General features: G+C 44.5%; 1 protein-coding gene and 1 long non-coding RNA gene across 3 annotated transcripts in view; one reads left to right on the top strand and one right to left on the bottom strand.

Moving 5' to 3' along the window:
- The first annotated feature begins 8,722 nt into the window (after positions 1–8,722).
- Positions 8,723–12,067, top strand: LOC137840431 (uncharacterized). Of its 2 annotated transcripts, none has more exons than XM_068651279.1 (3): positions 8,723–9,438; positions 9,921–10,005; positions 10,079–12,067. In XM_068651279.1, the coding sequence occupies exons 1-3, from the start codon at positions 8,728–8,730 to the stop codon at positions 10,822–10,824; spliced, it is 1,542 nt and encodes a 513-aa protein (XP_068507380.1). In that variant the 5' UTR covers positions 8,723–8,727; the 3' UTR covers positions 10,825–12,067. The 2 variants fall into 2 exon arrangements, with proteins under 2 accessions (XP_068507380.1, XP_068507379.1); XM_068651278.1 differs by having other exon boundaries at positions 8,723–9,702.
- A 2,383-nt stretch (positions 12,068–14,450) lies between these two features.
- The window catches only part of LOC125972310 (uncharacterized), a 31,564-nt gene continuing 30,023 nt past the window's right edge, over positions 14,451–15,991 (bottom strand). The window contains exon 2 of the long non-coding RNA XR_007482753.2: positions 14,451–14,793. This is a non-coding gene — a long non-coding RNA (uncharacterized lncRNA). The remainder of the gene's footprint in view (positions 14,794–15,991) is intronic.

Raw genomic sequence — 15,991 nt, 5'->3', positions numbered from 1 at the left:
TGTCTACTAACAAGCCTGGACAGGTGCGGGTGATTACTCGATTGCATGGGCATGGCTGGGAACACGAGACGTCAGTAGAAGTGGCTGGGTGGCAGGTGATGTAGGCACGTGACAGAACCCCGTCCCTCAAGGAACAGCCCCTAATGGCCGAAGGCAGGACCCTGACCCCCGGACCTCCTCGGCTGCCCTGGCCGAAGAGCGGGCTGATCTGGATACAGGCGGTGGAACCCTGTCATGAGCGCCGGGTCTAGGATCCAACAGGCTGGCACCCAGGAAGGGGCCGAATTGTCACAGCCCTCCCAGTCCACCTGGATGCTCCTGGCACACCGACGGGAATGGAGCAATTTACGGACCGTGTACACTGGGACCCCCATCAATGAGCCACACGCAGGAACCAGTGGGCTCTTGTGGATGGGCCTCACTCATGACACATGGAAGGTGGGATGGAACCTAAAGGAACCTGGAAAATGGATCGGCCCGCGGAGGGGTTGACCACTGTTAGGGTTGACAAATTATCTTGAACGTATGATTATGTTGGAATGTAGACTAGAATTATTAACTTTGTTTAGACCTTTCTGCTTTCCTTGACTCTGGAAAGTTTAACCATTCAGTTGTTCAAACTTTCCAAATGGTGTGGAAACATTCTTGCTTAGTTAATCATCTAAAATGCTCCACGAATTTCTGTTTTTCACAACCTTGTAAAACAATGAGCTGGGACCCTCCGCACTGATTAACCAGTTGCTGAGGTGACCACCAAACATGTCTGTTAGGGTTTTCCAGGTTATCTTTATCGTAGGATTATGTTGGAATGTAACCTGTAATAATTAAACTCGCCTGTCCTGTCTTAACAAAAGTAGTAGAACAAAGTGCTAAGATCTTTTGAACTGATTGACTAGCTGCAGAGGAAGCAATCAAAGTTGTTTTGTTCACACAACATCGTGAAGGACCCCCTGCTGTGCTTTGATCAGCCAGGGGCTTCGGCCATTTGTCTACTCTGACCCCCACTCTCAACCCCCACTCTGTTTCTCTCAATAAAAATGCTCCTGCACGAGGCCTGAGTCAGACTTCATTCGATAATCGCTGTTCAGACAGCGACGAATGGACTCTCCACCTGCAGGTGTCTAAAAGAACTTGCTTGTCTCCTGTTTGGTTCTTGCAAAATAAGTTGGAGTGAGCAAATCTCTAACATTTTGGTGCCGAAACCCGGGATCCTCATACCCACCATCTGACCGGCGAAGGAGGACGTGCTGCATTGTCGACAAGCCAGCGTCCATTAGGAGGACCTGGAAAAGAAAGTCCTGGGAAGAGAATTCTTCGCTGGGCCAGCATCTTAGGTCTGCCTTCGTCTGACAGAGGTGGATTGACGGGATCCGGCGGTGCAACGAACCAGGGGACAAGTAAGTTAAAGCGCTAAAGATACGGCTTTGGTTTGTCCGAGCTATGAGATTCGGCTTTGGTTTGTCCGAGCTATGAGATTCGGCTTTGGTTTGTCCGAGCTATGAGATTCGGCTTTGGTTTGTCCGAGCTATGAGATTCGGCTTTGGTTTATCCGAGCTATGAGATACGGCTTTGGTTTGTCCGAGCCATGAGGCCTAAAAAAGCGCTGGAGTTAGTGTGATTGAGAGTGTGACTGGTAGGATAAATTGACTAAAAAGCAGTTCTAGCGTTGATCCACGGCAATAATATAGGCTAGTAATTTGTTGAAAGGTCAATTTAAACCTGCATTGAGGATCCTCAAAGAAATAAATAAGTAATAATAGTAATAATAATAATAATAATATTTTTGAGACAGAGATTGTAAAACCTAAAACTACTAGAATTAAGAGGGGAAATAAAAACGGTAAATCTCTACCTCTTGACGGAGATGAGAAGTACATGGCAAGTAGATTTCTTAATTGTATGCAATATATGCCGAAGTGGAAGAAAAAGTATGGTGTAGAAGGGAAGTTGAAAGTTGAAGTGTGGAAGATAGTGGTTGAAGTTTTGGAGGACAGTGTGGCTAGGAAGATAGGACTGAAAAAGAAAAGAAAAGAGAGTGAATTGGATTGTGCTAAAATGTGGTTGAAAGCTTCACAAGAAAGAAGAGAACAAATCCAAAAGACAAAAGATAGAAAGTTGAAAAGTGATGAGGCCGCCATTCAATTGAGATTTGAAAAAGAATTCAGGGTGCATAGTGGCATCCCATTCAATGATACAGCTGAGAGTGCTTATCAACAACAGCTTAAAAATGCGCTCCTCACTAATTTCCGCCCTGAAATAGGCAACTGGGTGAGGAAACATTTGGTGGAAGTGGATGTTGCAAGTGTGACAACAACTATGCAATGGGCCAGACATGCTGAAAAAGTGATCAAAGAAGGCAAAAGTTCTGATGTATTTCATCTAGATGATGATAATGATCTAAATGAAGATACAACGATCTTCTTCCAAAGTTCCCAAAGGGGCAGAGGGAGAGTTAGATACCAACAAGGTCGCAAGCCACCATTCAGATCAAAACCCGTATCAGATTCAGACAACTGTTGGAACTGTGGGAGACGAGGACACTATGCAAGAGTGTGTCGTTTTGCAAAACAATATCAATCAAAGGATGGAGGAAGGAGCAGAGGAAAAGCCTCATTTTTAGCATGACAAGCTTCCTCCTCTTTGACCGCTTATGCTCATACAGAGAAAGAAAGAATAGATGCCCATATGACAGCAAAACATGTCATTGTCAGATTATTAGAATTTTTTTTAGATTATTAGAAATCCTGTCCATCCAAGAAGTATGACAATGCTGTTTGTATGCCCAAATTACAAATGACTAGAGCTCAAATTGTGTTACACTGAAGTTAAAATATACAAATCAAGTGGTAAATAAATGCAACTTGCTTCTAGAAGATAAATAAATAAAATTAGAATGTGCTGTCCTCGTGTGCATGGGAGGGACCAGCTCATGATCGACCACAGGAAATGGCCAGCCTGTGACGAATCATTGGTGCTGGGAACTACCTTTTGCATGCGAGAGCTGTGCATGTGTGTGCGTATATGTTAAAATGATGAACATTGGCTAAAGTTTTAGTATAAAAAAAATTTGCTAGACTGTGGTCTATCCAATTTGCACCGCAGAACAGAAATGATTTTGAAAGATAAAAATGAGAGGAAAAAGAGAGAAATCTGTTTGCAAGCAGAAACTAATCCACACTAGTGCATGTTAAGTGTCGAGCCCACATGAGAAATTCGAAGAAAAAAAATGACAGAACATGCTTTCAGGAATTGGAAGAAGCTAAATTGTGAATTTAAGATTTTGCAATGCTACATTTAATAGGAATAATTGATTGGTTGTGTTATAAGATTATATAAAATTCTAAATGCAAGCTAAATCTGAGAGATTGAGTTCTTCAAATTTAAAAACAAAGAAAAACTTCAGATTAATTTGCCAATTGTTTGTTTTAGTTAAGTTTTTTTGAATTGGTGGATTGTTCTACCAGGAAACCTGAGTTGAAAATGATATATGAATGTTGTGTGGTGAGCTTGGATGAATTGGGACCAATGTGATAGAAAGACTCCTTTTTGGAGACTGTGTGAGATGCAAATGAACATTGATGAATGATAGCCTGAATGAAAAGAAATTACAGGTTGAATGGTTGAAGTTGTTGGCGACTACTATAGAAAATTAGTAGAGCGACTTTGATGAAAGAGTGATTTTGAGCAGGTTGAATGTTAGAAAGAAACACGTAGCTTTTGGATTGATAATTAACTAGAAAAAAACTGGAGAACCAGTAACACATGTAGAAGATGTGTGAACTGAGAAATTGAGAAGCGTTTTGGAAAGAAAGTCAAATTAAATGATGATGGAATCGTATGTAGTAAAGAACGCATTCTCCCAAAAAGTTTGTCAAGGTGTGAGGCATGGGCGTTGCCAAGCCTCAGAAGGGGGGAGTGAGTAGGACAGATAGTGGAAGATAGTAATAATACAACACTTTATGACAATGAATTTTCGAATACATTTGGTGTTATATTGTGGTAAATTTTTTGTTCTTGTGTAGATAGGTTAGATTTAGAGGTTCAAAAGAAAGACAGTTAAAAGAAAACATTTTTGATTTGGACAATTGCAGGCTAACAGGAACATGAGAACGATAAGAACTACGAGGTGGGATCCAATTTCATTGGGGAGATTGAGAATTCACAGCACCATACTCTAAATCACATTTTTGAGCAAGCATGACAATAACATGTGAGAGGTCAAGACATACAGATCAGGGCTTGATGTGGAACGCAGACCTCGATGAGTTGATTTTCAATATTGATACTGAAGACAACATACTGTCCGATTAAATTGGAACTATAGATAAAATGTAGCTCAAAAATAGGATGAGTTGCAGGATTTACGATATAAAAACGAGACCGCTGTTATTAGAAGAATTTGAAGTTTGGTAAACAAATATTACCAGCAAATTGATGGAAGCAGCTACATTTGGAGATAGTCTTACAAGTGTTCAAACCAGCCTGTCATTCTCAGTGTCAGGGCCCCTGAAACCCAATCCGAGTCTTCGCCTGCAGCCGCGAACAACTACAAAATGGTGCCTGGCTCTGAAGCACCTTTGACCTTTGGCGAAGGACAAGAAAAGACTGCTGTTGTGCTTGGACAAGGACAAGTACACTCCGGAGGACAGACAACATCCTCGGGGACGAGAAAAGACAATGAAAAGTGGAGGAACTCACAATGATGAAAATTGACTCATTTGAACAATGGACTCATTCAAGAGTGATGGATGGGGTCGCTCTGAAGCAACAACAAAAGAACACCAACTTTGTTAGAGATTTGCTCACTCCAACTTATTTTGCAAGAACCAAACAGAGACAAGGCAAGTTCTTTTAGACACCTGCAGGTGGAGAGTCCATTCGTCGCTGTCTGAACAGCGATTATCGAATGAAGTCTGAAAAGTCTCCTTCCTGCAAGGGCATATTTATTAGGAGGAACAGAGTGGGGGTGAGAGTGGACAGGTTTGGTGAACCCCCGGCCTCTGGTAAGATCAGAGCAGGGGGTGTTTTACGATGTTGTGGGAAACTTTGATTGCTTCCTCTGCAGCTGGTCAATCAGTTCAAAAGATCTTAGCACTTTGTTCTACTACTTTTGTTAAGACAGGACAGGCGAGTTTAATTATTACAGGTTACATTCCAACATAATCATAGGATCAAGATAACCTGGAAAACCCTAACATCTCCCTCCTGTTTTATCATATGATTATGTCACCCCAAACAACAAAGACAAGTAAGAAAGAAAAACATATATATATGTATAATGAAGAAAGAAGAACAGCAAAAATAAAAACAACAAACAATGATAGCAACACCTTCCAGTGAAGATGAGGCATTACCTCAACACCCCAGATCAAACTTATTGTGTAAGCGAAAAACCTGCTGGCCAGATGTTATTAGCAGGAAAATTCTTACACGGCCCCGTTGCCACAGGCGACCAGAATGCTATCAATAAAAAATAAAAAGAAAAACACAGAAACAGTACATCATTGTATCCATCACTTGTGAAGCATTTTCGATGGTCAAATCAACAAGTTTCCGTAATACATGCTCAACAGAACAGCATCTACGCAATCCACGTCTCATTATCATTATCACAACTGTCACGTCTAAGAAGTTGTATATGTGCCCGTGTTTTCGTCAGCTGATGATGTTCTAGTCTGTAGGTGAGGTCTGTCACACACACCGGTGCACACACTCGTGTCCAGTTGGCAGGCAGCATCGGACAACTCCTGTGACCACAAAACCATGATCCGTACTGAACAGGCACGTGCACTCATAGGATGCAGGTGAGGCAGTGCCTCTGAACTTCTGGATGAAGTAGGTCCCGTCCGATGGTGCAGCCATGTTGGTAGTAGAGCCCTTACACCTTGAAAACGGCTCTCTCATCCTGGCACACAGCGGTGATGTCCAAAGCTCCCATCCAGTTTCCTCCTGGAGAGCAGTCGTCGTTAATGCATTTGTGGGTCCTGCAACCTTGGGTGCAACATGTGTAGTCAGCAAGACTTGGAACGGTCCCTCCCGTCGTGGCTGGCCCAGTTCCTTCCTTTGATGACCTCGATGTAGACCCAGTCTCCTGGATTGATGGGGTTGTCGACCTGTGGGGAGGAAAGATCAGGCGGCAGTAAATTTGTCTTTGACACAGTTTGAGCGTCCTGATCATATAATCTGCCAAGGACTGCTCTTCATCTGTTGTTTGCAACTCTCGTAGTCAATTGTAGTGCCCATTTAACTGGCAAATAGGAATGTTTGCGGGAAGAGTTTGAACACTTCCTAATGATTCCCTTTAACCAAAAACTATTTATGACAGGGGCGTTCCCATTTATTGCCTCCTGGTTTAAAAGAGATTGTCTTACCCATGCCTTCTTTCTCCTCACACGCTCGCACCCACACAGGGTGTGAACACACACACACACACACACGCACCCACGCAGACAAAGAGATTCTAATCCATCTCTCATGTAGCTTCTCTTGATAGAATCTCCTATTGGTAACTGTATAGCAGACGTTTTAGCATATAATCCCATACTCTGCTCTCTCACTTCTACTTTTCCATGTCGGTGCAGTCGTAGGTGGCCCCTATTGCAGTCATTGTCTTGTTAACTGTTGCCTTGTGACTCCTATGCATGATTGTGTGAATGTCAAAAATTGAACGTACCTAACTTTCTGACCATCCAACCTCCACTGTGGTGCAAAAAAACTTACTATTGTATTGAGTAGGTACATTGAGCAACCTAGCTTCCTCCTGACTGCCAAATGTCCTGTTCTAAAATTTATATAACTCGACCTCTACGTCTTAAGCTTGATGAGCCAAAATATAAGATCTTGCTCTTGTTTCCTACCGTTTTAGCCTATTTGTTTTATCTAAATCCGTTCAATCTCTGATTATAATCTGTAGCCTTACGTATTTTTCAAATTTTTATTTATTTATTTATCAAATCTCCTCAGTTCTGTCAAACTCAGTGCACAATGAACCTCCCTTCCACTTTGAACCAAGCTCCACCAAATTTGGGAACGCCGTAGCAAGGAGTGCGGTTTGGTCGTCGGACACGCCAAGTCCATATCTTTTTGCCGCACTTCACCCTCTCACGTTGGTGTTCTTTGGCTGTTGCTTCAGAGCGACCCCATCCATCACTCTTGAATGAGTCCATTGTTCAAATGAGTCAATTTTCATCATTGTGAGTTCCTCCGCTTTTCACTGTCTTTTCCGTCCCCGAGGATGTTGTATTTCCTCCGGAGTGTACTTGTCCTCCTCCAAGCACAACAGCAGTCTTTTCTTGTCCTTCGCCAAAGGTCAAAGGTGCTTCAGAGCCAGGCACCATTTTGTGGTTGTTCACGGCTGCAGGCGAAGTCTTGGATTGGGTTTCAGGGACTCTGACACTGAGAATGACAAGCTGGGACATAAAAACTTGTAAGACTATTTCCAAATGTAGCTGCTTCCATCAATTTGCTGGTAACATTTATTTACCAAACTTCAAATTCTCCTAATAACAGCGGTCTCGTTTTTATATCAACTCATCCTATTTTGGAGCTACATTTTATCTATAGTTCCAATTTAATCGGACAGTATGTTGTCTTCAGTATCATTATTGAAAATCAACTCATCGAGGTCTGCTTTCCACATCAAGCCCTGATCTGTATGTCTTGACCTCTCACATGTTATTGTCATGCTTGCTCAAAAATGTGACTTAGAGTATGGTGCTGTGAATTCTCAATCTCCCCAATGAAATTGGATCCCACCTCGTAGTTCTTATCGTTCTCATGTTCCTGTTAGCCTGCAATTGTCCAAATCAAAAATGTTTTCTTTTAACTGTCTTTCTTTTGAACCTCTAAATCTCTCGTGTTGCTAACCTATCTACACCAGAACAAAAAATTTACCACAATATAACACCAAATGTATTCGAAAATGCATTGTCATAAAGTGTTGTATTATTACTATCTTCCACTATCTGTCCTACTTACTCCCCCCCTTCTGAGGCTTGGCAACGCCCATGCCTCACACCTTGACAAACTTTTTGGGAGAATGCGTTCTTTACTACATACGATTCCATCATCATTTAATTTGACTTTCTTTCCAAAACGCTTCTCAATTTCTCAGTTCACACATCTTCTACATGTGTTACTGGTTCTCCAGTTTTTTTTCTAGTTAATTATCAATCCAAAAGCTACGTGTTTCTTTCTAACATTCAACCTGCTCAAAATCACTCTTTCATCAAAGTCGCTCTACTAATTTTCTATAGTAGTCGCCAACAACTTCAACCATTCAACCTGTAATTTCTTTTCATTCAGGCTATCATTCATCAATGTTCATTTGCATCTCACACGCAGTCTCCAAAAAGGAGTCTCTCTATCACATTGGTCCCAATTCATCCAAGCTCACCACACAACATTCATATATCATTTTCAACTTAGGTTTCCTGGTAGAACAATCCACCAATTCAAAAAAGACTTAACTAAACCAAACAACTGGCAAATTAATCTGAATTTTTTTCTTTGTTTTTAAATTTGAAGAACTCAATCTCTCAGATTTAGCTTGCATTTAGAATTTTGCATAATCTTATAACACAACCAATCAATTATTCCTATTAAATGTAGCATTGCAAAATCTTAAATTCACAATTTAGCTTCTTCCAATTCCTGAAAGCATGTTCTGTCATTTTTTTTTTTCTTCGAATTTCTCATGTGGGCTCGACACTTAACATGCGTCATCTGATGGCGCCGCGGATGGCTGCCACGGTGAGTCGCTCTCTGTTTCTTTGTCTTATTTTGTGTGTTTTCTGTGTCTTCTGCTGTCCATCCCGGATCACTTTTACTAGAGAAGCACTGTTAAACATCGGTCAGTCTTCTTCTGGTATTTTCTCTCCTGTTCTCTCTGATTCAGATTGTTTGTCGGAGATTTTAGCCGGAGCGGCGGTGCTATACAAGCTAGCGCGACGGCGGCGACGCGGAAAACGAGCGGGAGCCCTCGTAAAGCTGAGGCAAAGAGGGTTCCGTTCTGCCCTACCGTCAATTCATCTGGCGAATGTCCGCTCCCTGGCGAACAAGATGGACGAACTGCTGCTCCTCACTTCAAGGAACACGGACTTCAGCAGATCCGCCGCGCTGTGTTTTGTTGAGACGTGGCTTAGCGAACGAACCCCCCACCACGCCATGGAGTTAGCTGGGTTTCGGCTAACGCGTGCAGATCGCAGCGCGGAGCTCTCCGGAAAATCAAAGGGAGGTGGTCTCTGTTTCTACATTAATGAACGTTGGTGTACCGATGTCATGGTGTTGAAAGAGTTTTGCAGCCCTCTCCTAGAAACACTTTTCATAAACTGCCGGCCGTTCTATTCACCACGGGAGTTCTCCTCGATCGTCATGGCGGCTGTTTACATCCCACCACACGCACGTGCGAGTGAAGCCACGCAGATGCTGGCTGACCAGGTGACAGATATGGAGAAACTTCTACCAAATTCACTAATCATTGTTCTGGGTGATCTTAACAGGGCGAACCTCACACACGAACTCCCCAGATACAGACAGCACATAACGTGTCCCACCAGAGGGGCACAGACACTGGACCACTGCTACACCGTAATTAAGGATGCATACCACTCTGTGGCTCGTGCAGCTTTAGGACTCTCGGACCACTGTCTAGTTCATCTGGTCCCTGCCTACAGACAGAAACTAAAAACTTCTAAGCCTGTGGTGAGGACTGTCAGGAAGTGGACAGTGGAGTCAAGGCAGGACCTCCAAGCCTGCTTTGACTGCACCGATTGGAGTGTTTTTGATGCTGCAAATTCAGACTTGCATGAACTCACTGACACTGTCACATCATACATCAGTTTTTGTGAGGATCTGTGTGTGCAGACTAAGACCTTCTGCACGTACAACAACGACAAACCTTGGTTTACACCGAACCTTAGGAGGCTGCGCAAAGTCAAGGAGGAGGCCTACAGGAGCGGCGACCGGGACCTGTTCAAGCAGACCAGAAACACACTGAACCGAGAGGTCAGGAAAGCCAGGAGGTGTTACGGGGAGAGCCTGGAGAGACACCTCTCTGCCAATCCTGATCCCTCAACAGTGTGGAAAGGCCTGCAGAGCATCACGGGCTTCAAGAAACGAACCCCCCGTCCTGTGGAGAGCCCAAGGCTCGCTGACCAGCTAAACAGGTTCTACTGCAGGTTTGATCGGTCCTCCCACACAACGGGACCTCCTGCAGCACAATCCACACAATCCACATACTCACCTCCCCCCACAACTGCTCTGTCCACACCTCCATCACCGTGGTCACCGACTCTCTCTCTTGCAGAGGCCACGCCCGCACTCCAGATTCGCGAGGAGGAAGTGCGCCAGATGTTCCGGAGACAAAAGATCAGGAAGGCACCGGGCCCAGACGGCGTGTCACCTTCCTGCTTGAAAGTCTGCGCTGAGCAGCTGGCGCCCACCTTTGCACGGATCTTCAACCGTTCCCTGGAGCTGTGTGAGGTGCCCTCGTGCTTCAAGAGCTCCACCATCGTTCCAGTGGCCAAGAAGCCCGCCATCACAGGTATGAATGACTATAGACCTGTTGCACTGACATCTGTGGTCATGAAATCTTTCGAGAGGTTAGTACTGAACCACCTGAAGGATGTCACGGGCCCCCTGCTGGACCCCCTCCAGTTTGCCTACCGGGCAAACAGGTCGGTAGATGATGCGGTCAACATGGGACTGCACTACATCCTGCAACACCTGGACACCCCAGGAAAGTACGCCAGGATCCTGTTTGTGGACTTCAGCTCGGCGTTCAACACCATCGCTCCTGACATCCTCCAACAGAAGCTCATCTAGCTTGCGGTGCCTGCCTCCACCTGTCAGTGGATCACCAGCTTCCTGACCAACAGGAGACAGCGTGTGAGGCTGGGGAGCATCACATCTGACACCCTGACCACCAACACTGGAGCCCCTCAGGGATGCGTCCTCTCCCCACTGCTCTTCTCCCTCTACACCAACGATTTCTCCGCAAGTGACTCTTCCGTGAAGCTCCTGAAGTATGCAGACGACACCACTCTCATCGGACTGATCCAGAACGGTGATGAGACTGCGTACAGACAGGAGGTGGAGCGGCTGGTCCACTGGTGCAGCCAAAACCACCTGGACCTGAACCCGCTCAAGACCGTGGAGATGACAGTGGACTTCAGGCGAGGCCCTTCACCACTTTCACCCCTCACTATCCGCAGTAATACTATTCTCTCCACAGACACCTTCAAGTTCCTGGGAACCACAATCTCTCGGGACCTGAAATGGACCGGCCACATAGACTCTGTCCGGAAGAAGGCCCAGCAGAGGCTGTACTTCCTGAGACAGCTCAAGAAGTTCAACCTGCCACGGGAGCTGCTGAAGACCTTCTACACTGCCATCATCCAGTCTGTCCTCTGCACCTCCATCACTGTCTGGTTTGGATCGGCCTCCAAACAAGACAAGCACAGACTGCAACGGACAATAAGGACTGCAGAAAAGATAATTGGAATCAACCTCCCATCTATCCAAGACTTGTACCTGTCCAGGACCAGGAAACGTGCAAGTAACATCTCAACAGACCCTTCGCACCCAGGTTGCAGCCTGTTTGAACTACTCCCCTCCGGACGCCGTTATAGAGCTCTGTACACTAAAACCAGCAGACACAGAGACAGCTTCTTCCCCCAGGCTGTCGCTCTGATGAACTCACACCACTCTTAGAGTCTCAGAGTCATTACTGTGCAATAACATCCCGCTTGCCACACCTTTTTTGTCTACACTGTTTGTACTGTGTCCTCTCTGCATCCATTGCAGCCTGGTCATCCTAGAAGAGGGACGCTCCCATCTGTGGTCTCTTCTCAAGGTTTCTCATTTCCCCTAGCTGGAGTTTTGAGTTTTTCCTTGCCCTCTTGGGAGTTTAAGATCAGGGGGTGTTTGAGAATATCTTTCGTTCTTCACATGTCCTGAGTGTTGTTGTTAGTCACCTAAATGTTGAACAGAGGCTGTGATTTACCGAAGTCAAATTCCTTGTTTGGCACGCTCAAACATGGCGAATAAAAAACTCTTGAATCTTGAATCTTGAATCTTGAATGCACTAGTGTGGATTAGTTTCTGCTTGCAAACAGATTTCTCTCTTTTTCCTCTCATTTTTCCATCCATCCATCCATTTTCTGAACCGCTTAGTCCCCACGGGGGCCGCGGGCGTGCTGGAGCCTATCCCAGCCGTCATCGGGCAGTAGGCGGGGGACACCCTGAACTGGTTGCCAGCCAATCGCAGGGCACACAGAGACAGACAACCAATCGCACTCACACTCACACCTAGGGACAATTTGGAGTCTTCAATCGGCCTACCAAGCATGTTTTTTGGAATGTGGGAGGAAACCGGAGTGCCCAGAGAAAACCCACGCGGGCCCGGGGAGAACATGCAAACTCCACACAGGGAGGGCCGGAGGTGGAATCGAACCCGCACCCTCCTAACTGTGAGGCGGACGTGCTACCCAGTGCGCCACCGAGCCGCCTCCTCTCATTTTTATCTTTCAAAATCATTTCTGTTCTGCGGTGCAAATTGGATAGACCACAGTCTAGCAATTTTTTTTTTTTTATACTAAAACTTTAGCCAATGTTCATCATTTTAACATATACGCACACACATGCACAGCTCTCGCATGCAAAAGGTAGTTTCCAGCACCAATGATTCGTCACAGGCTGGCCATTTCCTGTGGTCGATCATGAGCTGGTCCCTCCCTTGCACACGAGGACAGCACATTCTAATTTTATTTATTTATCTTCTAGAAGCAAGTTGCATTCCTTTAGCACTTGATTTGCATATTTTAACTTCAGTGTAACACAATTTGAGCTCTAGTCATTTGTAATTTGGGCATACAAACAGCATTGTCACACTTCTTGGATGGACAGGATTTCTAATAATCTAAAAAAAATTCTAATAATCTGAGAATGACATGTTTTGCTGTCATATGGGCATCTATTCTTTCTTTCTCTGTATGAGCATAAGCGGTCAAAGAGGAGGAAGCTTGTCATGCTAAAAATTTGGTTTCTCCTCTGCTCCTTCCTCCACCCTTTGATTGATATTGTTTTGCAAAACGACACTCTCGTGCGAAGTGTCCTCGTCTCCCACAGTTCCAACAGTTGTCAGAATCTCGTGGGGGTTTTGAATTATATGGCGGCCTGCGACCTTGTTGGCCTCTACCTCTCCCTCTGCCTAGCTGGGACCCTTGGAAGAAGACTGTTGTATCTTCATCTAGTTCATCATCATCATTATCTAGATGAAATACATCAGAACGTTTGCCTTTTTTGATCACTTTTTCAGCATGTCTGGCCCATTGCATAGTTGTTGTCACACTTGCAACATCCACTTCCACCAAATGTTTCCTCACCCAGTTGCCTATTTCAGGGCGGAAATTAGTGAGGAGCGCATTTTTAAGCTGTTGTTGATAAGCACTCTCAGCTGTATCATTGAATGGGATGCCACTATGTACCCAGAATTCTTTTTCAAATCTCAATTGAATGGCGGCCTCATCACTTTTCAACTTTCTATCTTTTGTCTTTTGGATTTGTTCTCTTCTTTCTTGTGAAGCTTTCAACCACACTCTAGCACTTCTACCACTTCTTCCACATTTCAAATTTCCTTGTACTCCATACATTTTCTTCCACTTCAGCATGTATTCCATACAATTAAGAAATCTACTTGCCATGAACTTCTCGTTTTAAAGAAGAGCAGAGCAAGAGATTTACCGTTCTTATTTCCCATCTTAATTTTAGTAGCTTAAGGTTTTACAATTTTTTTTTCAAATTTTTTTTTTTCTTTGAGGATCCTCAATGCAGGTTTAAATTGACCTTTCAACAAATTACTAGCCTGTTTTATTGCCATGGATCAACGCTAGAACTGCTTTTTAGTCAATTTATCCTACCAGTCACACACTCAATCACACTAACTCCAGCGCTTTTTTAGGCCTCATGGCTCGGACAAACCAAAGCCGTATCTCATAGCTCGGATAAACCAAAGCCGAATCTCATAGCTCGGACAAACCAAAGCCGAATCTCATAGCTCGGACAAACCAAAGCCGAATCTCATAGCTCGGACAAACCAAAGCCTAATCTCATAGCTCGGACAAACCAAAGCCGTATCTTTAGCTCGGACAAACCAAAGCCGTATCTTTAGCGCTTTAACTTACTTGTCCCCTGGTTCGTTGCACCGCCGGATCCTGTCAATCCACCTCTGTCAGACGAAGGCAGACCTAAGATGCTGGCCCAGCGAAGAATTCTCTTCCCAGGACTTTCTTTTCCAGGTCCTCCTAATGGACGCTGGCTTGTCGACAATGCAGCACGTCCTCCTTCGCCGGTCAGATGGTGGGTATGAGGATCCCGGGTTTCGGCACCAAAATGTTAGAGATTTGCTCACTCCAACTTATTTTGCAAGAACCAAACAGAGACAAGGCAAGTTCTTTTAGACACCTGCAGGTGGAGAGTCCATTCGTCGCTGTCTGAACAGCGATTATCGAATGAAGTCTGAAAAGTCTCCTTCCTGCAAGGGCATATTTATTAGGAGGAACAGAGTGGGGGTGAGAGTGGGCAGGTTTGGTGAACCCCCGGCCTCTGGTAAGATCAGAGCAGGGGGTGTTTTACGATGTTGTGGGAAACAGAACAACTTTGATTGCTTCCTCTGCAGCTGGTCAATCAGTTCAAAAGATCTTAGCACTTTGTTCTACTACTTTTGTTAAGACAGGACAGGCGAGTTTAATTATTACAGGTTACATTCCAACATAATCATAGGATCAAGATAACCTGGAAAACCCTAACAAACTTGATAGGGTGAAGTGCGGCAAAAAGATATGGACTTGGAGTGTCCGACGACCAAACCGCACTCCTTGCTACGGCGTTCCCAAATTTGGTGGAGCTTGGTTCAAAGTGGAAGGGAGGTTCATTGTGCACTGAGTTTGACAGGACTGAGGAGATTTGATAAATAAATAAATAAAAATTTGAAAAATACATAGGGCTACAGATTATAATCAGAGATTGAACGGATTTGGATAAAACAAATAGGCTAAAACGGTAGGAAACAAGAGCAAGATCTTATATTTTGGCTCATCAAGCTTAAGACGTAGAGGTCGAGTTATATAAATTTTAGAACAGGACATTTGGCAGTCAGGAGGAAGCTAGGTTGCTCAATGTACCTACTCAATACAATAGTAATGTTTTTTATACCACAGTGGAGGTTGGATGGTCAGAAAGTTAGGTACGTTCAATTTTTGACATTCACACAGTCATGCATAGGAGTCACAAGGTGACAGTTAACAAGACAATGACTGCAATAGGGGCCACCTACGACTGCACCGACATGAAAAAGTAGAAGTGAGAGAGCAGAGTATGGGATTATATGCTAAAACGTCTGCTATACATTTACCAATAGGAGATTCTATCAAGAGAAGCTACATGAGAGATGGATTAGAATCTCTTTGTCTGCGTGGGTGCGTGTGTGTGTGTGTGTGTGTGTGTGTGTGTGTGTGTGTGTGTGTGTGTGTGTGTGTGTGTGTGTGTGTGTGTGTGTGTGTGTGTGTGTGTGTGTGTGTTCACACCCTGTGTGGGTGCGAGCGTGTGAGGAGAAAGAAGGCATGGGTAAGACAATCTCTTTTAAACCAGGAGGCAATAAATGGGAACGCCCCTGTCATAAATAGTTTTTGGTTAAAGGGAATCATTAGGAAGTGTTCAAACTCTTCCCGCAAACATTCCTATTTGCCAATTAAATGGGCACTACAATTGACTACGAGAGTTGCAAACAACAGATGAAGAGCAGTCCTTGGCAGATTATATGATCAGGACACTCAAACTGTGTCAAAGACAAATTTACTGCCGCTTGATCTTTCCTCCTCACAGGTCGACAACCCCATCAATCCAGGAGACTGGGTCTACATCGAGGTCATCAAAGGAAGGGACTGGGCCAGCCACGACGGGAGGGACCATTCCAAGTCTTGCTGACTACACA

Source organism: Syngnathus scovelli, chromosome 7 (assembly GCF_024217435.2).
Source record: "Syngnathus scovelli strain Florida chromosome 7, RoL_Ssco_1.2, whole genome shotgun sequence".
NCBI lineage: Eukaryota > Metazoa > Chordata > Actinopteri > Syngnathiformes > Syngnathidae > Syngnathus > Syngnathus scovelli.
This window is presented reverse-complemented; position numbering and strand designations above follow the sequence as displayed.

What these genes read in the sequence shown, in the direction of transcription:
- LOC137840431 (XM_068651278.1), top strand. Translation starts at nt 8,728, where the DNA reads ATGGCGCCGCGGATGGCTGCCACGGTGAGTCGCTCTCTGTTTCTTTGT. An exon ending in TAAAAACTTCTAAGCCTGTG is followed by an intron (nt 9,703 to 9,920) that starts GTGAGGACTGTC and finishes ACCGAACCTTAG; the next exon opens with GAGGCTGCGCAAAGTCAAGG. An exon ending in GAAACACACTGAACCGAGAG is followed by an intron (nt 10,006 to 10,078) that starts GTCAGGAAAGCC and finishes ATCCCTCAACAG; the next exon opens with TGTGGAAAGGCCTGCAGAGC.